This window comes from Salmo salar, chromosome ssa16 (genome assembly GCF_905237065.1).
Source record: "Salmo salar chromosome ssa16, Ssal_v3.1, whole genome shotgun sequence".
In the NCBI taxonomy this organism is placed as follows: Eukaryota; Metazoa; Chordata; class Actinopteri; order Salmoniformes; family Salmonidae; genus Salmo; species Salmo salar.
In genome coordinates, this window is record NC_059457.1 from 4887996 (window position 1) to 4913225 (window position 25230).

The 25230-nt window shown below is 44.6% G+C and overlaps 1 protein-coding gene across 2 annotated transcripts; it reads right to left on the reverse strand.

Moving 5' to 3' along the window:
* Positions 1-858: 858 nt before the first annotated feature.
* Positions 859-23300, reverse strand: LOC106573080 (dynamin-1-like protein). Of its 2 annotated transcripts, XM_014147754.2 has the most exons (19): positions 23083-23300; positions 19309-19453; positions 16460-16506; positions 14932-15003; positions 14738-14824; positions 14288-14450; positions 13639-13759; positions 10991-11122; positions 9438-9644; positions 8696-8816; positions 7350-7505; positions 7079-7168; positions 6873-6965; positions 6703-6756; positions 6389-6460; positions 5482-5643; positions 3326-3435; positions 2940-3099; positions 859-1447 (listed from the first exon to the last, which is right to left on the reverse strand). In XM_014147754.2, exons 1-19 carry the CDS (start codon positions 23182-23184, stop codon positions 1391-1393), a joined length of 2151 nt encoding a protein of 716 aa, XP_014003229.1. In that variant the 5' UTR covers positions 23185-23300; the 3' UTR covers positions 859-1390. The 2 variants fall into 2 exon arrangements, with proteins under 2 accessions (XP_014003229.1, XP_014003230.1); XM_014147755.2 differs by lacking the exon at positions 6389-6460.
* Between the last annotated feature and the right edge of the window lie 1930 nt (positions 23301-25230).

The following is a 25230-nucleotide window of genomic DNA, read 5'->3' on the forward strand; positions in this document are numbered from 1 at the left end:
AGTATATTGCTAATGTGTTATTGTTAATGGGACAATTGATTGCGACAACAAACTAGTAGTAATTTAAGGGATACACTTTTTTATTTTTTATAAACTTGTGTTAAAGGATTTTTAAGCCTTGAGACAGATTGTGTTTCATTCAGAGGGTGAATGGGCAAGACAAAATATTTAAGTGCCTTTGAACCGAGTATGGTAGGTGCCAGGCGTACACCGGTTTGAGTGTTAAGAACTGCAACGTTGCTGGGTTTTTCGCGCTTAAGTTTCCCCGTGTGTATCAGCCATGGTCCACCACCCTAAGGACATCCAGCCAACTGTGGGAAGCGTTGGAGTCAACATGGGCCGGCATACCTGTGGAAGGAACGCTTTCGACACCTTGTAGAGTCCATGCCCTGACAAATTGAGGCTGTTCTGAGGGCAAGAGGGGAGTAACTCCATATTAGGACGGTGTCCCTGTTTTGTGCACTCAGTGCATATTGACATTGTGGGTGTTTCCTAAATTCACATACTACTATCCAAATTTTCATTCGCCAGTGAGATACACCAATATATATATAGTTGTAAACACTGTTTAGGCATGGTCAGGAGTAAACTAAACATATGAGACTGGGTGTAGCATGGTTAGGTGTATGATACATTTACATGTTAGGTGAAAAACAAATCAAATCACACACAAAAAAATGACTCAAAAACAATTATATGTGAAAGAGTGGTATTTCTCTCTCTGGGAAAATCAACGCAAATGAGAGATAGTTACCATGTAATGACATGGTCAACAGCAGCATAGACAGCGACACTACATGTAGATAGGCAACCATAATCAAAACACAGCATCCAGTCAGAGACTACAGTAAACATCTATAAGGTTTGCCATCTAGCTTTATTTTAACTCTACATTTAGGGACAAACATTCTTCATTAGGTATGCCTCACACCTTACATGGTATTTACTGTACTCACATATGAAAGATAATTTGGACAGGAGCGCTCCTGTGTGTGTGTTTGTGGTACAGGCAAAGATATGTACTGCCCTTCGTGTAGCTCAAGACTACATAATACATCATAAAACTATATTCAAAACATACCTCCCGATTCTCCACTCATCTCCAGAAGTGTGCACTTCTACACTCCCTGTCATGGAATTAACAATGGAGGAAGATCCCTCCTGCCAATGCTTACACTAATTGAACGCTTTAAATCCAAGACAGGGAGTGTGCAAGTGCACACTTCAGGAGAAGGATGGAGAATTGAGACGCTTTAAACAAATTGACACCAGTGCATTTTCCAAGTTGGCCATCTCTGCAGTCCAGGTAGGTTTGAGAGAACAGGGCTTAGGGGAAGAGCATAGGGCATAGTGTCCATGTGGGAGGGAGAGCGTATGGAGGTAGAGGCCATCACCACAGGTGTGTTTCTCTGATCTCAGCAATCACCTGACTGGCTTTCTGCAAGGCCTGTGGACATAGGATGGAGACGGGGTCAAAACTTTCATATAAACTCAGCAAGAAAAGAAACGTCCTCTCACTGTAAACTGTGTTTATTTACAGCAAACTTAACATGTGTAAATATTTGTATGAACATAAGATTCAACAACTGAGACATAAGCTGAACAAGTTCCACAGACGTGACTAACAGAAATTGAATAATGCGTCCCTGAACAAAGGGGGGGGGGGTCAAAATCAAAAGTAACAGTCAGTATCTGGTGTGGCCACCAGCTGCATTAAGTACTGCAGTGCATCTCCTGCTCATGGACTGCACCAGATTTGTCAGTTCTTGCTGTGAGATGTTACCCCACTCTTCCACCAAGGCACCTGCAAGTTCCCGGACATTTCTGGGGGGAATGGCCCTAGCCCTCACCCTCTGATCCAACAGGTCCCAGACGTGCTCAATGGGATTGAGATCCGGGCTCTTGCAGGAAACCACGCACAGAACGAGCAGTGTGGCTGGTGGCATTGTCATGCTGGAGGGTCATGTCAGGATGAGCCTGCAGGAAGGGTACCACATGAGGGAGGAGGATGTCTTCCCTGTAACGTACAGCGTTGAGATTGCCTGCTGTGACACACCGCCCCAGACCATGACGGACCGTCCACCTCCAAATCGATCCCGCTCCAGAGTACAGGCCTCGGTGTGACGCTCATTCCTTCAACGATAAACGCGAATCCGACCATCACCCCTGGTGAGACAAAACCGTGACTCGTCAGTGAAGACCACTTTTTGCCAGTCCTGTCTGGTCCAGCGACATGGGGTTTGTGCCCATAGGCGACGTTGTTGCCGGTGATGTCTGGTGAGGTCCTGCCTTACAACAGGCCTACAAGCCCTCAGTCCAGCCTCTCTCAGCCTATTGTGAACAGTCTGAGCACTGATGGAGGGATTGTGCATTCCTGGTGTAACTCGGGCAGTTGTTGCCATCCTGTACCTGTCCCGCTGGTGTGATGTTCGGATGTACCGCTCCTGTACAGGTGTTGTTACACGTGGTCTGCCACTGAGAGGACGATCAGCTGTCTGTTCTGTCTCCCTGTAGCGCTGTCTTAGGTGTCTCATAGTACGTACATTGCAATTTATTGCCCTGGCCACATCTGCAGTCCTCATACCTCCTTGCAGCATGCCTAAGGCACGTTCACACAGATGAGCAGGGACCCTGGGCATCTTTCTTTTGGCGTCAGTAGAAAGGCCTCTTTAGTGTGCTAAGTTTTCATAACTGTGACCTTAATTGCCTACCATCTGTAAGCTGTTAGTATCTGAACGACCGTTCCACAGGTACATGTTCATTAATTGTTTACAGTTCATTGAACAAGCATGGGAAACAGTGTTTAAACCCTTTACAATGAAGATCTGTGAAGTTACTTGGATTTTTACGAATTATCTTTGAAAGACAGGGTCCTGAAAAAGGGACGTTTCTTTTTTTGTTGAGTTTAGATACAAATAGTATGCGCACACACACACTACCTTGAGCATGTCTGCAGCCTCATTGCGTCTCTGGGCCATGTCTTCAGACTCAGTGAGCAGGTCATCTAACAGACCTGCCTTATACAGCTGACCCACCAGCTCACTCTGCAGGCTGTCTTTCACATGGTTCACTAAGAAGTGCATCACCGCCTTGGGCACGCTGCAGGGAGGAGCGCAAAGGGAGAGAGAAGTATAGAAAGGGTGGATGAGAGAAAAAGTGTGAGATTGAGGGGGAAAACAATTTGACTCTTAAGTACAGGAAACAACAGATCTTTAAGCAATCGAGATGGCGCCAAGTAGAAAAGAGAATGAAAAACTATTTCAACATCGAACAGAAACTGCAGGAGAGGGAGTCTAACAGCAAGTAAAGCAGAGCAGCACCATACCTGTCCTGGATGTTTTTCCTGACGATGAGGAAGTAGGACTTGATGAGTCTCTCGATGACCTCACAGTCCCTCTGCTCTCGAGAAGACAGCTTCCTGGAAACGGGAACAGGCTGGGGGATATACAGAGTCAAACAGGCCAATCACTGACGTGCTACTTCTCAGAGGTCATTAACATTGTGGTGCTATGAAACGTGTTTGGACTTCGAGCAGTAGCTAGTCCCATTCCATTCGTACCCTTCCTTGGCCCTAACCCTTCAATGTCTGCAGATCTGAAGGCGCTGGATAGGCATAAGCAGAGTAGTGAGAAGTTTCCACCATATTAATGGCTTACACTTCAAAGTTCTGCTCATCTCTTGTGGACAGATCTACATCAACATAACCGGTACTCTAGAATCTGTCAGGGAGGAATGGGGTAATGAGCAGCAGTAGTTTCAGTGTTTTTTGTCACTGGTTATTTGTAGAAGTTAAGATTTCGCAGGTTGTCATCTTTTGATTTTCGGACGGGGAGGAGACATTCGGCCCATAACTTGCAGAGAGGGTGGAGCGCCTCGCCTCGTCTACCATCTCTTATCACGTGTTGGACCCAGAACTTAACCTGTTAGGGCTAGGGGGCAGCATTTGCACGTCTGGATAAAAAAAATGTACCCGATTTAATCTGGTTACTAATCCTACCCAGTAACTAGAATATGCATATACTTATTATATATGGATAGAAAACACTCTAAAGTTTCTAAAACTGTTTGAATGGTGTCTGTGAGTATAACAGAACTCATTTGGCAGGCAAAACCCTGAGACATTTTCTGACAGGAAGTGGATACCTGATGTGTTGTATTACCTTTAAACCTATCCCATTGAAAAACACAGGGGCTGAGGAATATTTTGGCACTTCCTATTGCTTCCACTAGATGTCACCAGCCTTTACAAAGTGTTTTGAGTCTTCTGGAGGGAGATCTGACCGAACAAGAGCCATGGAACGATGATGTCCCATTAGACACCTGGCGCGCGAGTTCATGTTGGGTACCCTCGTTCCAATACGTTATAAAAGAGTATGCATTCGTCCACCTTGAATATTATTCATGTTCTGGTTAAAAAAGGCCCTAATGATTTATGCTATACAACGTTTGACATGTTTGAACGAACGGAAATATATTTTTTCCCCTCGTTCATGACGAGAAGTCCGGCTGGCTTAGATCATGTGCTAACAAGACGGAGATTTTTGGACATAAATGAGCTTTTTTGAACAAAACTACATTCGTTATGGACCTGTGATACCTGGAAGTGACATCTGATGAAGAGAATCAAAGGTAATGGATTATTTACATAGTATTTTCGATTTTAGATCTCCCCAACATGACGTCTAGTCTGTATCGCAACGCGTATTTTTCTGGGCGCAGTGCTCAGATTATTGCAAAGTGTGATTTCCCAGTAAGGTTATTTTTAAATCTGGCAAGTTGATTGCGTTCAAGAGATGTAAATCTATAATTCTTTAAATGACAATATAATATTTTACCAATGTTTTCAAATTTTAATTATTTAATTTGTGACGCTGACTTGACTGCCGGTTATTGGAGGGAAACGATTTCCTCAACATCAATGCCATAGTAAAACGCTGTTTTTGGATATAAATATGAACTTGATAGAACTAAAAATGCATGCATTGTCTAACATAATGTCCTAGGAGTGTCATCTGATGGAGATTGTAAAAGGTTAGTGCATCATTTTAGCTGGTTTTATGGTTTTGGTGACCCTGTCTTTGACTTGACAAAACATTACACACAACTCTTGTAAATGTACTGTCCTAACATACTCTAAATTTATGCTTTCGCCGTAAAACCTTTTTGAAATCGTAAAACGTGGTTAGATTAAGGAGATGTTTATCTTTCAAAGGGTGTAAAATAGTTGTATGTTTGAAAAATTTGAATTTTGACATTTATTTGGATTCAAATTTGCCGCTCTTGAAATGCACCTGCTGTTGATGGAGTGCACCACGGGTGGCACGCTAGCGTCCCACCTAGCCCATAGAGGTTAATCGAGCAGCTGACTAATTACGTGAGACTTTAGTTTTGGGTTAACCAAGATCACAGTTCTGCAAACATCAAAAGGTATAGTGATAGAATTGGGACTATCTGAGTATCCAACTAGAAGAGATTACCCACCACATCCAGCAGGTTGACAGCGTGGCCCCTCTGAGGGCTGGCAGGGTTGGAGGTCTGGAGCATGGATCTATCTCCACCCATCCCCTCATCTCCCTTCTTCAGCATGCCCCTCCAGTTCCCTGTCCCTCCATCCTGGTCCCCCTGGGGACCCCCACCTGCAGCCTAGAGACAAGGTTATAGACAGACAGACTGGTTAGAGATCTTGTCAAGTGGTTTATTCACTGTTATTGATTCATCCTTTACTTACACAGTTGTCTCCTTGAGATTAAAAATCTATTTTACAAGAGAGAACTGTTCCAAGACAGCAACAATCATTATGCTCGTTAGAATTTATTCCCAAAGATGCTTCTGTCAGGGCTATTACATCACCTAGGCTTGTATGATGTAACATCTACAGACTACACAGTCATGTTTGTAGATACATACACTGACTTTTTGGATTAAAAACGGCATTCTGACAGTGGCACGGCCATATTGTACAAAGAGATCACTCCAGGACCCTTCCTCCGTATAGAAGCACACATGCCGGAAAGAGGTGTAAGATGGGGTATGTAATGACAGAATCAAAGTTCAAGGGGTGGAGTTAGTTAGGGTGGGGGCTCATCAATTTATTAAAACATATCTGTGGGACATTGAAGGGGAACAGATAAGGGGAATTCAGAATTGTGCCCTACACAAAGTAGGATCGTCTACAGGGTTGCAGAGGGGAGTATGAGGGTGGGTCAGTGGAAAGTCCATTGCAAGTCAGTCAATTCAGGAAATTAACTGACATTTTAAGGAACTAATGAAAACCGGATTTTCAGTTAACTTCCTGAAATGAAATGGAATTGGCCCCAATCTTGGTTGAGGTAGGATGCAGGCAGGGCCATGCAGGCATTGGGTGGGTGAGTGGCACACAGTGACACACCTTGGGTCCCTCTCCCTCGGGCGGAGGAAGCTCAGTGGGGGAGAGAGACTGACCACCTGGGCCCTTAAAGGACTAGAGAGAGGGAGAGAGAGAGAGGAGGAAGAGCGGACAGAGAAATAGGACCTAAAAAGCCAGCAACGGAAGAAAAACCTTTACTGAATGAGCTGCGATAGTCTGGTGTGGGAAAAAAAAAACAGCATATGGCTTATATCTCTGCTGTAAAATGTAGAAATCTTCACTTGGCGCAGTAAAGAAACAATTTAACAAATCAAAAGCACAATGAAAGAGGGAGAGTCTTGAGTGTGTTCTGTTACCTTTTCCCTGGGAACTGAGGACGGAAGCTCTCTCATTCTGTTGCGTCTCTGTTCCTAGGAGACAACAATTACTACTAATTAACAACACAACTACAACACTTCTTGTACTTTATAAAAAAAGGTAGAAAACACAGAATAAAGCCATTTCTAAAGCTGTGAATGTTTCTTACCTCGATGTTGTTGTTCATGAGGCCACAGGCATCAGCAAAGTCAGGGTGCTTGGTGTTAATATAGGCCAACTCTATGGCCACCAGGTTGTGAACCTGAGGAGGAGTTGGAATTAGTACACTAAATATAAGCAAACACACTACAAGTGGAGCAGATAACATTCAAGAATAATCCATTTGAAATGCAGTGTAACCGAAAAATGGCTCACCATCTCATTGGTGACCGGTAACCGTTTCCTGAGGAGGGACGTGACCACTTCTACTATGGCATCGTGGAGCTTTGGAAACCTCAACAGCTCCTGGAGAGAGAGAGAGAGATACAACACTCATCAGTGACTTTGGCCAGATGTCAAGAGTCAAAGCAAGTGTTGTTGATGTGAATGTGTGTATGAACAGGCTACCTGGGTGCTGCAGTTGCTGTGTGTGTGTGTGTGTGTGTGTGTGTGTGTGTGTGTGTGTGTGTGTGTCTCTCTAGTCTACCTGTGTGCTGTAGTTGGAGCAGTGCTGGATGATCCTCTGCATCTCCTCGTGGACAAGCTCTACACAGCGCAGACTGGGATCCTCCAGTCTCTTTACCTGTCTCTTCACAAGCAGCTCAAACGACACCTCAGGCACAAACAGGGCAGGCCGCGGGCCCTACACACACACACACAGACAGAGACTACATTACCCAACAGCCTCTCTGGCTAACAACACGCAACTGATCTCAACGCACAATAAATCACAGAGCCGATAAAGTTATCCTTATCCAATCTCAAAGAAACGAAAACACCTATTAAACTGATTATCAAAACACTCAACATTCCATCATTCTACTCTGCAAACGAACATTTTTATTTATTTAACTAGGCAAGTGAGTTAAGAACAAATTCTTACTTACAATGACAGCCTAGGAACAGTATGTTAACTGCCTCGTTCAGGGGCAGAACGACAGATTTTTACCTTGTCAGCTCGGGGATTCGATCTAGCAACCTTTCGGTTACTGGCCATACGCCCTAACCACTAAGCTACCTGCCATCCCATACAGCTAAATATGAGAGTCTGTATAGATCAACATACTGAACAAAAATATAAAACACAACAAGTAACAATTTCAATGATTTTACTGAGTTACAGTTCATAAAAAGGAAATAAATACGTGTTAGGCTCTAATCTATGGATTCACGACTGGGCAGGGGCGCAGCCATGGGTGGGCCAGACCCACCCACTGGGGAACCAGGCACAGGCGATAAGAATTTGTTTTTCCCCCACAAAAGGGATTTATTACAGACAGAAAAACTCCTCGGTTTCATCAGCTGTCCGGGTGTCTGGTCTCAGACAATCCCGCAGGTGAAGAAGCCAGATGTGGCAGTCCTGGACAAGCGTGGTTACACGTGGTCTGTGGTTGTGAGGCCAATTCTCTAAAATTACGTTGGAGGCGGCTTATGGTCGAGAAATTAACATGAAATTATCTGGCAACAGCTCTGGTGGACATTCTAGCAGTCAGCATGCCAATTACCTACTCCCTCAAAACGTAAGGCATCTGTGGCATTGTGTTGTGTGACAAAACTGCACATTTTAGAGTGGCTTTTTATTGTCCCCAGCACAAGGTGCACCTGTGTAATGATCATGCTGTTTAATCAGCTTCTTGATACGCCACACCTGTCAGTTGGATGGATTATTTTGGCAGAGGAGAAATGCTCACTAACAGGGATTTGTGTGGATAGAACATTTCTGGGATGTTTTATTTCGGCTCATGAAACATGGGACCAACACTTTACATGTTGCGTTTATATTTTTGTTCAGTTTAGTAGCGCACAATACAGTATATAGCATTGCACACTCACCGTAGCATTCCTAATAGCTGTTAGCACGTCTATGGTGGTCAGACCTCCTAGTGGGTCCACAGACTCCAGCGTCCGACCAAAGGTCTCATGGAAAATATAACAGATTCGCGCTCCACCACACCTGAAAGAGAATGGTCCACTGTTACATATACATGCAACAAAATGTTGAACATTTGTGATCAATGTATTAGCCTAGTTAATTTAGCCCATGTAATCAACCCACTACATTGGACTGCAAAAGCTTCAAATTGGTTGACTTGTGATGCTATACTTGTATGCCCCCTTCTGGTAACTAGAGGTACAAGGATGTTTGAAAAAGGTTCTCCATATCTTCAAATAAATGAAGAAAAAAATGTTTGTATATATATATATATATATATGAAATTACGACTTTTAGTGTAAGAGCTGTTTGACAAGACCGTCTGAAATGTCAGCTTGTTCGGTGGGATGGAGTTCAGGTCTTCCATGGTGACATCGCCAGGTGGTAAATTAGTTAATAGACCAATAAGACAGAATTCCATACCCCTCTGCCAATATCAGCCAATTTTCCCCTTCCTACTCAGACCACTCCCAGACAGTCCTAGCAAAATTCTTGCTTGAGAAATTGCCCTCTGCTACGAAGCTATTTTTGACCATTTTAATTGAAAACAATAACTGAAAGGTACATAATTGTTAGCCAGAAATGATTTGATAGAGAAAAACAGCTGCATTGGACCTTCAAGAGAAAAAATAAGTTACTCACAGCTCGGTTGTCTCTATGTACTTGGCGGTGCCCTCGATGGTGTGGCAGTACTCTGCAGCAAACTTGGTGATGAGCTGGAGCAGTGTGGAGCTCTGGTCCTCTACAGGTTCACCATAGCTGCTCAGCAGGGACTGGTACTGGGCCGCCAGCACGTTGATACGAGTCTTTAGCTCCGGGAGACAGTCTCTGATGTGGTGCATCAACAATCTGGCAACAAGGAGAAGAATGAGAAAGTAGAAAAGGCAACAGACAACATGATAGTTGTTAGTTTCTAGTGACATTACACTCTAAAATCATAGTTGGCCAGATGTTTTCAAACCTCAAAAGTACTCTTCTGTTGAGGCCTTGTATGCCTAATATATTATTTCTTTCTCATTCCCAATGTTCCTTTCAGTTATTGTAGCCCCAAGACTGCCGCACAGAGATTTTTTATTATTATTATTATTTTTTTAAATCAGCCCACGGAGAAAAGCACGAGATTGAACTTAACTCTAGAAAGTTTTCCCCTGTTAGTTAACACCATCAACATTTCCCTGTACTGTGGCAATTGTGATCAAATCAATGCAAAATTAGCCACTTTCAATGCAACATACCGAAACAAAACCAACTATGCAGAAGATTTTGCTGTAGGCAGAACACTTCGAAGTAGGATTCAATTGCAGCACGACTCGTACTCTACACAGACCGGTGCGGCATAACCAATCAGAGCTGCAGTAGGTCTATATGCAAATAGACCATTGCCATATCTGGATCTGTGCCATTTACTTTGAACTGGACTGTGTTTACAGGATGAGCGGTCGTGAGCAGATGTGCTTGTTTTGAGATCAAAGTGAGAGCTGCATGTAGCCACGTGTGCACATTTTGTTAATTTCCTTTGCTAGTTGGTGAGTTATTAGCCCAGTTATAGAACATTTGTAGTCAGCAATATGGGCGTGATTGCTTCCTACAAGAGCACAAAACATGTACATTTCTGGACATCTTTGAAAAGCGAGTCAGGTAAAGGCCTTTATTGTCTTAAAGGAGCATTGTATTTTGAGACAGGCTTGAATAAGCTAAGTAGCATAATTTGTCTGATTCTCTGTAATAATGGTATGGGAATAATAATGCATTTTATTTTGTTAAGTGGTTTCTTGCGTCAAAAAACATGTTCAGTCACCTCCTTGTCTGAAGGACAAGTGGAGAAACAGATTAATGTCAAGCCCTGCATGTGTTTTTGAAAGGTTTCATGGAATGTAGGCTGACATTGAACCCCACACATTGGCTGCTACTGTAGGCTGATTGATAGAACAGCTATTTCTATGTTAAAATGTTATGGGATGCATTTTCTCCATTGTTTGTGATGGTAGGTCACTTTGATAGGCCTACATTATGATCAAATAGCTACAGTAGCCTACTTGGCCACTTAAAACTAACTTAATGCAGGTACAGACTCAGAGTTGACAGTAAACGATCACTGGAAGTCACACAGAATATTCACAAAATTCCAGTTTGTGCTAAGCAGACCTGAAATTTGCTAAGTGCCCAATTTTTCAGGGAGGGAACATTGCTCATACCTGTTCAATGTTCTAGCCAGGTATTTGGTTCCGTTTCTGTTGGCGAGGGAGGGATACTTCTTCTGTAGGAAGGCATATTCATCACGGATGGCGTCGGCCACTGTCTTCTTATTGTTGATGTCGAGCTGACTCCTGAAGAAAGTCATGAAGGATAGGACTGCGAGTTATTTTACTACCAGCTCCTCAATCAGTCAGCCTATTGAGTCCACTGGTCGGTCTCTCTCTGTCTCTCTCTGTGTCTCACTCTCTGTGTGTGTGTGCGTCTCTCTCTCTGTGTGTGTGTGTGTGTGTCTCTCTCTCTCTGTCTGTGTGTGTGTGTGTGTCTCTCTCTGTGTGTGTGTTTCTCTCTCTGTGTGTGTGTGTGTGTCTCACTCTGTGTGTGTGTGTGTGTGTGTGTCTCTCTCTGTGTGTGTGCCTCTCTCTCTGTGTGTGTGTGTGTCTCTCTCTCTGTGTGTGTGTGCGTGTGTGTGTCTCTCTGTGTGTGTGTGTGTCTCTCTCTCTCTCTCTCTCTCTCTCTCTCTCTCTCTCTCTCTCTCTCTCTCTCTCTCTCTCTCTCTCTCTCTCTCTCTCTCTCTCTCTCTCTCTCTCTCTCTCTCTCTCTCTCTCTCTCTCTCTCTCTCTCTCTCTCTCTCTCTCTCTCTCTCTCTCTCTCTCTCTCTCTCTCTCTCTCTCTCTCTCTCTCTCTCTCTCTCTCTCTCTCTCTCTCTCTCTCTCTCTGTGTGTGTGTGTCTCTCTCTGTGTGTGTGTGTGTGTGTGTGTCTCTCTCTGTGTGTGTGTGTCTCTCTGTGTGTGTGTGTGTGTCTCTCTCTGTGTGTGTCTCTCTCTGTGTGTGTGTGTGTGTGTCTCTCTCTGTGTGTGTGTGTCTCTCTCTGTGTGTGTGTGTCTCTCTCTCTGTGTGTGTGTCTCTCTCTCTGTGTGTGTGTGTCTCTCTCTCTGTGTGTGTGTGTGTGTCTCTCTCTCTCTGTGTGTGTGTGTGTGTGTGTGTGTCTCTCTGTGTGTGTGTGTCTCTCTCTGTGTGTGTGTGTGTGTCTCTCTCTGTGTGTGTGTCTCTCTCTCTGTGTGTGTGTGTGTGTGTGTGTCTCTCTCTCTCTGTGTGTGTGTGTGTCTCTGTGTCTCTCTGTGTCTGTGTGTGTCTGGCTCTGTGTGTCTCTGTGTCTGTCTGGCTCTGTGTGTGTGTGTGTGTGTGTGTGTGTGTGTGTGTGTCACTCTCTGTGTGTGTCATTCTCTGTGTGTGTGTCACTCTCACTCTCTGTGTGTGTGTCACTCTCACTCTCTGTGTGTGTGTGTGTGTCACTCTCACTCTCTGTGTGTGTGTCACTCTCACTCTGCGACTAGTGATGACCAGCCACTCGGCAAGCTGCCCGCTCAACGCCATCCCTGCCTCCCTTCTCCAGACCATCTTTCCCATTCCTCATCCCTGACCACCGGTTTTCACTGGCAACTCATCCTCCTCGGACTTCAAAATGGCCAGAGTTGCTCCCTTCCTCAAGAAACCAACATTTTTTTTTTTTATAAATACAGACCGGTATCCCTTATTTTCTTTCCAAAAAAGCTTAAGCATGCCATCTCTCCAACTCCCTCGCAGAACGAGCTTCTTGACCCTAACCACTCAGGCTTCAAGACGGGTCCCTCAACCGAGACTGTTCTTCTCCGTGTCATGGAGACTCTCTGCACTGCCAAAGCTGACTTTCGCTCCTTTGTTCTCATCCTCCTAAAATCTATTCACTGCCTTCGACACAGTGAACCATCAGATCCTCCTCTCCACCCTCTCAGGGCTGGGTGTCTCAGGCACTGCACACTCTTGGATTGCATCCTACCTGGCAAGCCGCTCCTACCAGATGACGTGGATAGGATCTTTGTCTGCACCACATGCTCCCACTACTGGTCTCCCCCAAGGCTCGGTTCTCCATATAGACACTCTACTCCGTCATATCCTCACATGGTCTCTCCCATCACTGCTATGCAGATGACACTCAACAACTTCTCCCCCCCTTCTGACACCCAGGTGGCGACACGCATCTCTGCGTGCCTGGCAGAGATGCGTGTCTAGCTCAACCTCGACAAGATGGAGCTACTTTTCCTCTCGTGGAAGACCTGGCCGCTCCAAGTCTTTTCCATCACGGCGATTGCAAATAACTTTGCCGTGAGCACGGACAACACCATGTCGTTCTCTGCCAACATCAAAGCAGTGACTCTCTCCTGCATGTTTATCCTCTACAACATCCGTAGACTACTACCCTACCTCACACAGGACGTGGCGCAGGTCCTAATCCAGGCACTTGCCATCTCCCATCTGGACTACTGCAACTCACTGTTGGCTCGGCTCTCCGCTAGTGCCATCAAACCCCTGCAACTTATCCAGAACTTTGAGGAAAAATGTACTTACTATGACAGATAATTATGTGGTTGTCCCACATAGCCATCTTAAGATGAATGCACTAAGTCGCTCTGGATAAGAGTCTGCTAAGTGACTCAAAAGTAAATGTACATAGTACGGTAAAAGAAACTCCTAACAAAACTTAAGGAATGCTGGCCCTTTTCCCATTTTGATCCTAAGTGACTGTTGGCTTCTAACACCCTTTTACATACTGGACCCTTGCTATATTCAACATGTTAGAGACTGAATATTATTGTGTCATGGTGCAGACCTGTTGACCACGCCAATGAGGCCAAGTTTAACAGGGATGACCCGGCCCATCAGAACGTCCATGGCATCTGTCCCAGCATCCATCAGGTCCAGTTTGGTCACCACTGCTAACGTCCTCCTGCCTACACAGTGACACAAACCCCAGAACCCACAGTCAAAAAGCATATCAGAGTAGGAGTGTTAATCTAGGATCAGGTCCCCCCCCCCCGTCCATAAAATCTTATTCATTATGATCTGAAAGGCAGATCCTAGGTCGTCTACCTTACTCTGAGATGCTTTATGAATACGGGACCAGATCCACAGCCATGATAACTAAACCTTTCCACAGTTACCTCCAAATAGGGCCAGGAGTTTAGCCTATAACTAGAGGCTAGAGTTTTCCTGGTCAAGTGAGATAGTCAGGAAAAACTCCTGGGCCTACATCCAGGTAATCAAGAGTTTTTGTAAGGCGGTGTACGACATGGCGTGTCTGATAAGGATTAGAGGAACCAGTAGGTGACAGACTAAGGTTAACAGAGAGAGCAAGAGTGGTGGAGAGAGGAGAGAGATGCAGAGACCGGCAGAGAGAGAGACAGACACACAAAAAGAAGAGGCATAGACAAACAAAAAAAGAGAAAGAGACTGAGTGAAGAAGCGATTGAGGTGTTTACCGTCGGGGTCGACCTCGCGGGCAACTTTGAGGGCCTCTGAGGTGGCCATGTCTGTGTTGGCCGCAGTCACAGCCAGGATGATAGAGTTGGGGTTAGAGATGTGCTTCACGATCAAGTCTTTGATCTGCACCTCTATGTCTTTGGGCTGGTCTCCCACTGGGACCTGGGTAGAACATGCACAATTCATTCCTGCCCATATCATTAGTTCAAACCATAGTTGGAGTTCTATCTCCCTCAATAAACTTGGAAAGAGAGGTGGTTCAGTGCATGAAAGATAGGATCCCAGGCACTGAGATCACCTAAGACTTGCGTTAGCTCCCAGAGCTAATGCCAAGGTGTTAGCGCAGACAGCTAAATAAGTATTGTGGCGGGTTCAAACCAACTCGATCACACTTGAGCAACTCAATTTGCTTTTATATTTGAAATAAAAACACCTTGCTTTGTGTGTACCTTTGTGATACCTGGCAGATCCACTAGTGTGAGGTTGACTACGTGAGGGGAGAAGATCTTCAGGTGAATGGGCTCATCAGTGATTCCCTGGAAGAAAACAAAGAAATGTCAATTCAGCAGTTGGCAATGATAACATCTGTTTGACATTGCTTAGGACTACCTTTGCATCAACTCATTTTTTATTGTTGACATACCTTGTTATTGCCAGAAACTCTTTCTGTTTCAGCTTCGATCTCGAGCCTGATTTCATCGAAGTCTGTGTAGATCTAAAAACAAATACATGTTTATGGGTACTGCGCAGCGTAAGAAATTATTAAATTATGGTTTATATAGCTGCATATGACAAATGTAAATGTGATTTACTATGATCTGGACCCAACAGCAAAAGATCACTACAGAAATCTAAATATAATCAAATCTTACAAATGTAAACATAAAGAAAAAAGCATCCTCCATCACCCACTGCATCAATGCCGTTTACAGTATAGCACATCACAAGGGTTTCTCTGTTCACGCATGAAGGACCTAAAGCACCAGAGCAAATGACTGTGTTTGCACACATCTCGACCGCGCGTTCTGCCCCATTCCCTCAGCACGACCGCGCGTTCTGCCCTATTCCCTCAGCACGACCGCGCGTTCTGCCCTATTCCCTCAGCACGACCGCGCGTTCTGCCCTATTCCCTCAGCACGACCGCGCGTTCTGCCCTATTCCCTCAGCACGACCGCGCGTTCTGCCCCATTCCCTCAGCACGACCGCGCGTTCTGCCCTATTCCCTCAGCACGACCGCGCGTTCTGCCCCATTCCCTCAGCACGACCGCGCGTTCTGCCCCATTCCCTCAGCACGACCGCGCGTTCTGCCCTATTCCCTCAGCACGACCGCGCGTTCTGCCCTATTCCCTCAGCACGACCGCGCGTTCTGCCCTATTCCCTCAGCACGACCGCGCGTTCTGCCCCATTCCCTCAGCACGACCGCGCGTTCTGCCCTATTCCCTCAGCACGACCGCGCGTTCTGCCCTATTCCCTCAGCTCGACCGCGCGTTCTGCCCTATTCCCTCAGCTCGACCGCGCGTTCTGCCCCATTCCCTCAGCTCGACCGCGCGTTCTGCCCTATTCCCTCAGCTCGACCGCGCGTTCTGCCCCATTCCCTCAGCTCGACCGCGCGTTCTGCCCCATTCCCTCATCTTGACTGTATATCACGCCCTATTCCCTCATCTTGACTGTATATCACGCCCTATTCCCTCATCTTGACTATATATCACGCCCTATTCCCTCATCTTGACTGTATATCACGCCCTATTCCCTCATCTTGACTGTAGATCACGCCCTATTCCCTCATCTCTACTTTATTCTCTGGGCCATTCCCTCTAGAAGACAGTACTACTGTACATCCTCCTGTGTCTTCTTTGCCTGCGACTGTGAAAGGGTGTGCGCCTGAGGTGATTAAAATAGGATTCCTGTCAAACAAACTCTCCAGACAAAGCTACAAAACTCATATAGCATTTCCAGTGATCTTCAGTCAGTAAACCAATACAATGCTTTGCACGCATGCCTATATCAGGTCAATCAAGTATTTCAGCTGCATGTCTATTTGTAGCAGTGAAAGGGCAGGGAACTCCACTGAGATGAACAGATAGTTGGAGGAGGTGCTTCGCTTTGTCAGCAACCTGCAGGCTTTGAACCAACACAGAAACTAGCTCTGAGGAATGGTTATGGAGATATACCTTGCTTTTGGTGTGTAGAAACTTGCCCCATTCCTCTCCATCGACACCTACGGGAACATAAACACAAGACAGTGTCATTCCCATTCCCCAGCCTGTCTGGCAGATGTCATTTGGAGTAGTACTTTAATGACCAGTGTTGTGATTATAGAGCAGGTCCCAATTCACTCCCTTTCCCTTGGCCCTAACCCATGTTTGCATATCTGAAGGGTCTGGATAGACATACAAAGTGCAGTGGTGGAGCATCCACCAGATCAAGCACATCTTACAGAGCTGTAAAGAAAGGTTAGGGCCAGGGGAGTGAATTGGGACCGGCTGATACTGTCATTGGGTTGGGTTGAGTTGTTCAGCTGGGATGGGAATACATCCTGCAGGCCAATAACCCAGAGGCTTGAACAAACAATACAGTGAGAAATGTTGTTTGTCAGAAAAAAATGCCTGTGAGACAAGCCAAAGCATGGTTGGTGCGCTATGGGGAGCACAGCATACGCTACTACCTAGCTACCAAACACTTTTGATAAACAACAAAGTTATTCTTTCAACTAATAAATCAATGTATTAGTTGGATTATTTAAACAAAGAATTACCTACCAAACTAAGAAAGCAAAATCAGCTGTTTGAGGACATTTTAAATGAACATGAATTGGAACAGAACATTTAAATTTGCCCTTAAAAGGCCATACTTACCATGATTTCTGACAAAGTTGACACCGGTCATGCACTCCGGAATAGTTTTTATTTTATACAGGATGTCCTTATACAGACAATCAAGTGTTTTGTCTGAAACACGAGACTGACCTTGTTGGGCTTGATTCGCTGAATCAAGCTAAGCCAAAGTCTGGCAGCTTAAATCAAGGCTACAAAAACAATAGGCAGGATGGAAGGGGGGCAAAATGAAAGGGATAGGCCTAGAGTAAGAAGCTGATGATCGAACACTAACAAAAGGCAAGGAGAAACAATGAAAAGGAGACCTTTGTAATAGCGCCCGTTTTTCCAGGCATTGGGGTCTGTGGTTCAGGAGAGATCAGATGACAGGTGAAAATGGTTAGCCATTAGCCTAGCTGCAGCTCCTGCACCATGGCCATCTGCAGCAATGCAGTACTTTTTGACATGATCCACCCGGTGTGTGACTATTCCCAACAGCAGGGCACAGGCTTGGTTTTGTGTTCAAATGTCTTGGGATGACATTGAGGATTGAGTAGCATGACATTGCACGCTGTTGTGACTTAATGGCTCAGTAATAATATTCAGGAGCCTCTAAATATAACGTGAGTAGAATCTGAGGGAAATACTATTTTTTTGTCAATACCTTGCCATATTTACTGCAGTATATTAGCTAGCTTTTATGGACACTAGCTGGATATTAGCTAGTACTCAGACGGAGTGCTACAGACTTGAATATATGCCGAGTTATCAACACACAGTGACAAAAAGAAAACAACAGACAGTCACAAAAGGACAGTCTGAACTAGAGGAATTTAAACAGTCATCTAATGACTGTAGACATGAGGGACAGGACGGGGAAGGGGGGGGTCAACAACAACATGTGCCCTGCAGAGACACCGTGCAGCACAGCTCCCTGGGACTGACATGGAGAAGAAATGTCAGCCCACAGAGAAACACAAGGTTGAACTTCACTCAACTTCTAGAGTTTTCCCTGTTAACACTATCAACGTTTCCTTTTACTGTGGCGAATCAATGCAATAGCCACTTTCAATGCAACATACCCAAACAAAATTAACTATACACGACTTAGTATGCAAAACTAACTATGCAAAACTAACTATGCAAGAGATTTTGTTGTAGGCAGAACGCATCGGAGTAGGATTCTATTGTATCGACACGCACGACTCAGCCCGTACTCTACACAGACCGGTGCGGCATAACCAAGCACAGCTGCAGTAGGTCTATATGCAAATTGACCATTGCCATATCTGGATCTGTGCCATTTACTTTGAACAGGACTGTGTTTACAGCATGAGTGGTCGTGAGCTGATGTGCTTGTTTTGAGATCAAAGCAAGAGCTGCATGTAGCCATGTGTGCACATTTTGTTCGTATCCTTTGCAATTCAATGAATTATTAGCCCAGTTAGAGATCATTTGTAGTCAGCAATGGGGGCGTGATTGCTTCCTACAAGAGCACAAAGTGTACATTTCTGGACATCTTTGAAAAGCGAGTCTGGTAAAGAGCTTTTTTTTGTCTTAAATGGGCAGTGTTGTATTTTGAGACAGACTTGAATAAGCTACGTAGCCAATAGGCAGAGGGTAGAAAAATGTGTCTGATTCTCTGTAATAATGGTATGGGAATAATAATGCATTTTATTTTGTAAAGTGGTTTCTTGCATCAAACACCACAAAAACATTTTCAGTTACGTGGATAAACAGGTTAATGTTAAGCCCTGCATGTGTTTTTCAAAAGTTTCATGGAATCTAGACCTACAATGAACACCAGACATTGGTTGCTACTGTAGGCTGATTGATAGCTGTTCTACTTCTATGTTAAAATGTTATGGGATGGATTTTCTCAATTGCCTACATTATGATCAAACAGCTACAGTAGCCTACATGGACACTGTTAAAACTAACTTAAAGTGGGTACAGCTTCAGTGTTCACAGTAAACGCACGCTGGAAGTTGCACAGAATTTTCCCAACGTTCAAGTTTGCGCTCAGCAGAGGTACAGAGGAATCTTTTTCAAAAACCTTGGTTGGAGGATTCCCTTGCAGAATTAGAAGGGAATAGCTTAAGCAGAGGAGGGCTCCTCCAACCAGGGTTTCTGAAAACCTGGGAACTTTGGGGAAATTCACAGAATTTTACAACCCTAAAGCAGTGATAGTGTTGTGTTCACAGTACCATTCTCCTCGCTGGTCTTCCTGCGGTCCTCTGGGTCCACGTGGACCAGCTGGAGGATGAGGGGCCGACGGGTGACAACACCAGTACCACGGGGCAGAAGGTCTCTGCCCACCAGAGCCTCTAGCACCGAACTCTTCCCACTGCTCTGGAGACAGAAACACATAACATGCTCACCTACAGAGTGAAAGTAGAAGTGAGCAAGTAGTAAACATCGCCTACAAAATTAAAGTCCAACTGAGGCTACGACAGCCATTACTCATCACAAGTCAAATCTTTCCACAACATTTGAACCTACCTGATGTCACCTCAGCTGCACCTGGATGCAGTTGACCTAATTTAGCTTGGGCTCGATTCATGTGTGGCAATTATAGAACTGACAGGGTCAAGGATTTTTCAAAAGATCCCCTCTGTGTGCATCTGTCCTTTTGAAAAGCACTAATGAATAACGAGACAAGAGCAGACATACACTTGGAGCATCCAAGGGGTTGCCTTCTTGTCGCCATGGCACCTTCAGTTCAGACGGTTGCCAAAGGGCTGAGACAGTGACAAAGAAGGTGACAGACCAGTGAAGGTGTCAGAGAGGATGCCATGCTACTGTAAACCTATTAGGTAACACCTAGGCCAACAAGAGCTGTGTGTGGAGAGAAGAGTACAGGTGTAGCCTATATGATGATAATAATTCATTGGATTTATATAGAGCTTTCTACCAACTGAGGAACTCAAAGCACTTTAGACAGTAGGGGGAACCTTCACTGCACTGGGGCATTGGGATCTCTATCCTTAGACCAGGTGGAAGCGTGCCGTGAAGATAATTTGGCACCAGACAACGTGATGGGCAACATTTAAAATGACCAGACATCCCCTTGCATTGGGTGTGTAACACATTACACGGAACCCATTACACGCATCGTGTGCTATCGTGTATACATTTATTTTGTCCCCCTACACCAAACGCGATCACGACACGCAGGTTAAAAAATCAAAACAAACTCTGAACCAATGACATTAATTTGGGGACAGGTCAAAAAGCATTAAACATGTATGGCAATTTAGCTAGTTAGCTTGCACTTGCTAGCTAATTTGTCCTATTTAGCTAGCTAATTTGTCCTGGGATATAAACATTGAGTTATTTTACCTGAAATGCACAAGGTCCTCTACTCTGACAATTAATCCACAAATAAAACGGCCAACCGAATCATTTCTAGTCCTCTCCTCCTTCCAGGCTTTTTCATCTTTGAACTTATATGGTGATCGGCATCTAAACTTTCATAGTATTACCACGACGACCGGCAAAACAGTTCGTCTTTCCATCACCCACGTGGGTATAACCAATGAGGAGATGGCACGTGGGTACCTGCTTCTATAAACCAATGAGGAGATGGGAGAGGCAGGACTTTCAGCGCGATCTGCGTCAGAAATAGAAAGGAGTTCTATTTTAGCCCTTGGCATCGCAGACGCTCGTTGACGAGTGCGAGCAGCATGGGTGCAATAATCGAATAACATGGATTTCTACATTTATTTTGCGATGCTCGCGCACGCGACGTGTCCGGTCTGGTCAGCATGTTAGGACATCCACCAAAGGTAATCAAAACTCACATTTAGATTATTGTAATTCATTTTAACAGAACAGAAATATGCCTGTAACGTAGCAATAATAAATAAAGTATAACAATGTTCTTATACCAACATGACAGGTATAAAAAAAAAATTAAATAAACATTGCACATTGTGTTTTAATCCCTGGTATAAATCATAAATTAATATATAATTTAAGAAAAGACATTTAGCCTAGAAGACCAAGACCCCTACACAGTAATACAACTTCAAAATATAATATTAGTATAATATAATTTGCGAACAACCTGTCCTATAGAAAATTTGTATGAAATGTTTTATTAATAAATAACAGCCGTTTTCAAATACAATCTAGGCCTCTAGAATTTAAAATGTAGCACAGCCATGAACATTTTAAATTAGGTGTAATAACTAAACACGGCTGTCTACGAACACCAGGGCCAGAATGGATCCAGCTTGTCAAATTAACGTTAGATTTGACTTTTCTTAGCAGGTCAGGAGAATTAACGTTTGGAAAAAGGGTTAGCTAAAATGCCCCCCCGCCCCCCCCAAAAACAAAGAAATTGACGAATTTCCCTTCTATCCATGACTGGGCCAGCCCGCCCCACTCCCACTGCAATCCAGCAGTGGAAAGAGGACACTCTAGGCAGCCACAAAATTAAGAAATTATAAAACAGACCCCAGCGCAACAGGGCTGTCAACTGAATGGGGACTAGAGAAAGAAACATTTGATTAAAAACCCACATTGTTCCAAGAAATATAATTCAATCTGTAAATAAACTACATTTGTTAAGGCTGGTTCATTGAGAGAAAGCTTATTTTACAACGCTCCTGTGAAACGAGGCCTGCGCCATGCATTCATGAAACCACTTGTTTCCAAAACTCAAATTAAGGAGGCTATAATTTGCCTCTAATTTACTTCGGTTTGCGGCAGACCTTGGCCTGCTCAAAGTGAGCCGCTGATGTTGGGAAGTAAAAACTGTCCAACTACTTGGAGCAGCTTGCGATGCGCTCCTTGGAGCCTCGTTACTTTGCCCTCAAGAAGGTACGATCTTGAGGCAATCTTTACTCTGTTGGCGGGCACACTGGAAACGGGGTACACTTGGCTGAAGTCCCTTACATGCTGAGCAGACCGCTCGTCCTCCTGCGCATGTTGATTTTGTCCACCCACATGTGATCAGGACACGCAGGTTGAAATATAAAAACGAACTCTGAACGAACTATATTAATTGGGGGACGGGTTGTAAAAGCATTAAACATTGAAAGATGAATCACCCACGTGGGTATATGCTCCTAAAAACCAATGAGATGGGAGAGGCGGGACTTGCAGCGCATCAAGCGTCACAAATAGAACCAAGTCCTATTTTAGCACTGCAGGCACTTGTTGATACGCATGAACAGTGTTTGTGCAATGATTGAATAACATGTGTAAATTTATTTTGCAACGCTTGCTCAGGCAGTGTGGTCAGCATGGTACATTCAATCATAGCACCCACACTGCTAGTGAGTCTGTGTAGCCAGTTGGTAAAATATAACTTGGTTTTATTGGCATGATGCGCTGCAAATCTCCTCATTGGTTTTTAGTTGCATATACCCACGTGGGTGAATGAAAGATAAACTGAGGTCCACACTCCTGTCCAGTTGGTAGTGGTAATGCACCAGTTGGTTGCCAACTGACATATAATGAATGATAATTCAAGCAATAAGAAAAGGTAGCGATGTCTTGGAAGAATTAATTGATGTTTTCATTCATCAAAACCACAAGTCTTCAAAGGCTAGAGGGGGATACCAGTGTAAACAAGTCAGTAAATGTGTAATACGTACATTTAGAGACACGTGATGACATTTACATTTCAATGGCGCCTTCTGCTGAGCACAGCTGTTTTAACATTACACAGGGCTAACGTTAACCAGGTTCCACTGCCTGTCAAATTCGCTATAACCAACTAGTTAGCAGCTCATGATTCATAGCCACTAGCCAGCTAACTATCTAGCTAGCTAGCTAACTAAGTTGCTACAGCTAAGGTAACTATAGTAACGTTAGCTAACCTTTCCTCGAAAACACAGTACACGTAAATGTTCAGGTACTATGAAATATCTCGAAGTGGAACTGCGCGATACAGACAACAGTACTATAGCTAACGTTAAGGGAATGCAACTAGCTGAGGGGATGCTAGTTAGCTGGACAGCGATTCTTACCTGCGTTCCAACAACAGCAATCTGCGGCAGCTGGATAATGTCGGCGCCAACTGTATTAAACACATCTTGTAATTTATTTATGACAGGGATAAGGGCCTCCATGGCTCTGAAAATGTAGTACCTGTCAAATAAACGACCTAACTAGCCTGCTAAACACAGGCACAAAGTCATCCAACGTCCCTCACACTGCCACCTTTTACCCGGCCCAGAAAACTGCGCACAAAATAATTCAGCGTTGCATTATGGGACTTGGAGTTTTTATATATATATTTTACTTTAATTTAACTAGGCAGGTCAGTTAAGAACAAATTCTTATTTACAATGACGGCCTACCAAAGGGAAAAAAGGCCTCCTGCGAGGACGGGGGCTGGGATAAAAAAAATATATATATATATATTAAAATAGGACAGAACACACATCACGACAAGAGATACAACACTACATAAAGAGAGACCTAAGACAACAACATAGAGTAATGACCTGCCTAGATCATAAAGGAACATTGTCCAGACAGAGGATTGAGTTAACGAATTGACGGTTTATTAACCCAACTTAACACAGGCTACTGTTTGGCCGAAGCCCACGCCAAATAAATGAAAGGTACCCTACAAAACAACCGTGACCTTCTCTTGTGAAGGCCAGACGTAAGAGGGAGAATAATGGCTAAACCTGGTCTTAACCTCCAATGCTCCATCCCCACTGCCCAACCCCCCTCCACGCCACACCGCCAACCACCAGGATGCCCGGCATCAGAACATTCCCGTGATTGGCAGATAGCAGGTTGATTGGCATGTCGGCCCCCGCGAACACCGGGTACTGGTAAGTACAACACCACCAACTAATAGTCTAACACATAACACACAGCTGTCTGTGCGGGTCACTACAATAGCATGGTAGTGACACAACAACAACATGGTAGCAGCACAAAACATGGTACAAACATTATTGGGCACAGACTACAGCACAAGGGGCTGAAGGTAGAGGCAACAATACATCGCACAAATCAGCCACAACTGTCAGTAAGAGTGTCCATGATTGAGTCTTTGAATTAAGAGATTGAGATAAAACTGTCCACCTTGAGTGTTTGTTGCAGTTTGTTCCAGTTGCTAGCTGCAGCGAACTGAAAAGACGCACGACCCTGGGATGGGTGTGCTTTCGGGACCTTTAACAGAATGTGACTGGTAGAACGGGTGTTGTATATGGAGGATGAGGGCTGCAGTAGATATCTCAGATTGGGGGGAGTGAGGCCTAAGAGGGTTTTATAAATAAGTATCAATCAGTGGGTCTTGCGACAGGTATACAGAGATGACCAGTTTACAGAAGAGTATAGAGTGCAGTGATGTGTCCTGTAAGGAGCATTGGTGGAAAATCTGATGGCCGAATGGTAAAGAACATCTAGCCGCTCGAGAGCACCCTTACCTGCCGATATATACATTATGTCTCCGTAATCTAGCATGGGTAGGATGACCATCCTACCGATCCTCGACTTCAGTGATGTCATCTATAAAATAGCCTCCAACACTCTACTCAACAAACTGGATGCAGTCTATCACGGTGTCATCCGTTTTGTCACCAAAGCCCCATACACTACCCACCATTGCGACCTGTACGCTCTCATTGGTTGGCCCTCGCTTCATATTCGTCGCCAAACCCACTGGCTACAAGTCATCTACAAGTCTCTGCTAGGTAAAGCCCCGCCTTATCTCAGCTCACTGGTCACCATAGCAGCACCCACTCGTAGCAAGCGCTCCAGCAGGTATATCTCACTGGTCACCCCCAAAGCCAATTCTTCCTTTGGTCGTCTTTCCATCCAGTTCTCTGCTGCCAATGACTGGAACGAACTGCACAAATCACTGAAGCTGGAGACTCATATCTCCCTCACTAGCTTTAAGCACCAGCTGTCAGAGCAGCTCACAGATCACTGCACCTGTACATAGCCCATCTGTAAACAGCCCATCTATCTACCTACCTCATCCCCATACCGCATTTATTTATTTATCTTGCTCCTTTGCACCCCAGTATCTCTACTTGCACATTCATCTTCTGCACATCTACCATTCCAGTGTTTAATTGCTATATTGTAATTACTTCGCCACCATGGCCTATTTATTGCCGGATGTGGAGGTCCTGGGCTGGCATGGTCTGCGG

Bases quoted from the DNA above. Each gene is read 5' to 3' on its own strand.
- LOC106573080 (XM_014147754.2), bottom strand. From the start codon at position 23,184: ATGGAGGCCCTTATCCCTGTCATAAATAAATTACAAGATGTGTTTAAT. The intron at 9,645-10,990 runs GTATGAGCAATG...CCTTGTTGCCAG, and splicing joins CTGGCTAGAACATTGAACAG to ATTGTTGATGCACCACATCA. The intron at 6,757-6,872 runs GTAAGAAACATT...GTTGTCTCCTAG, and splicing joins TCATGAACAACAACATCGAG to GAACAGAGACGCAACAGAAT.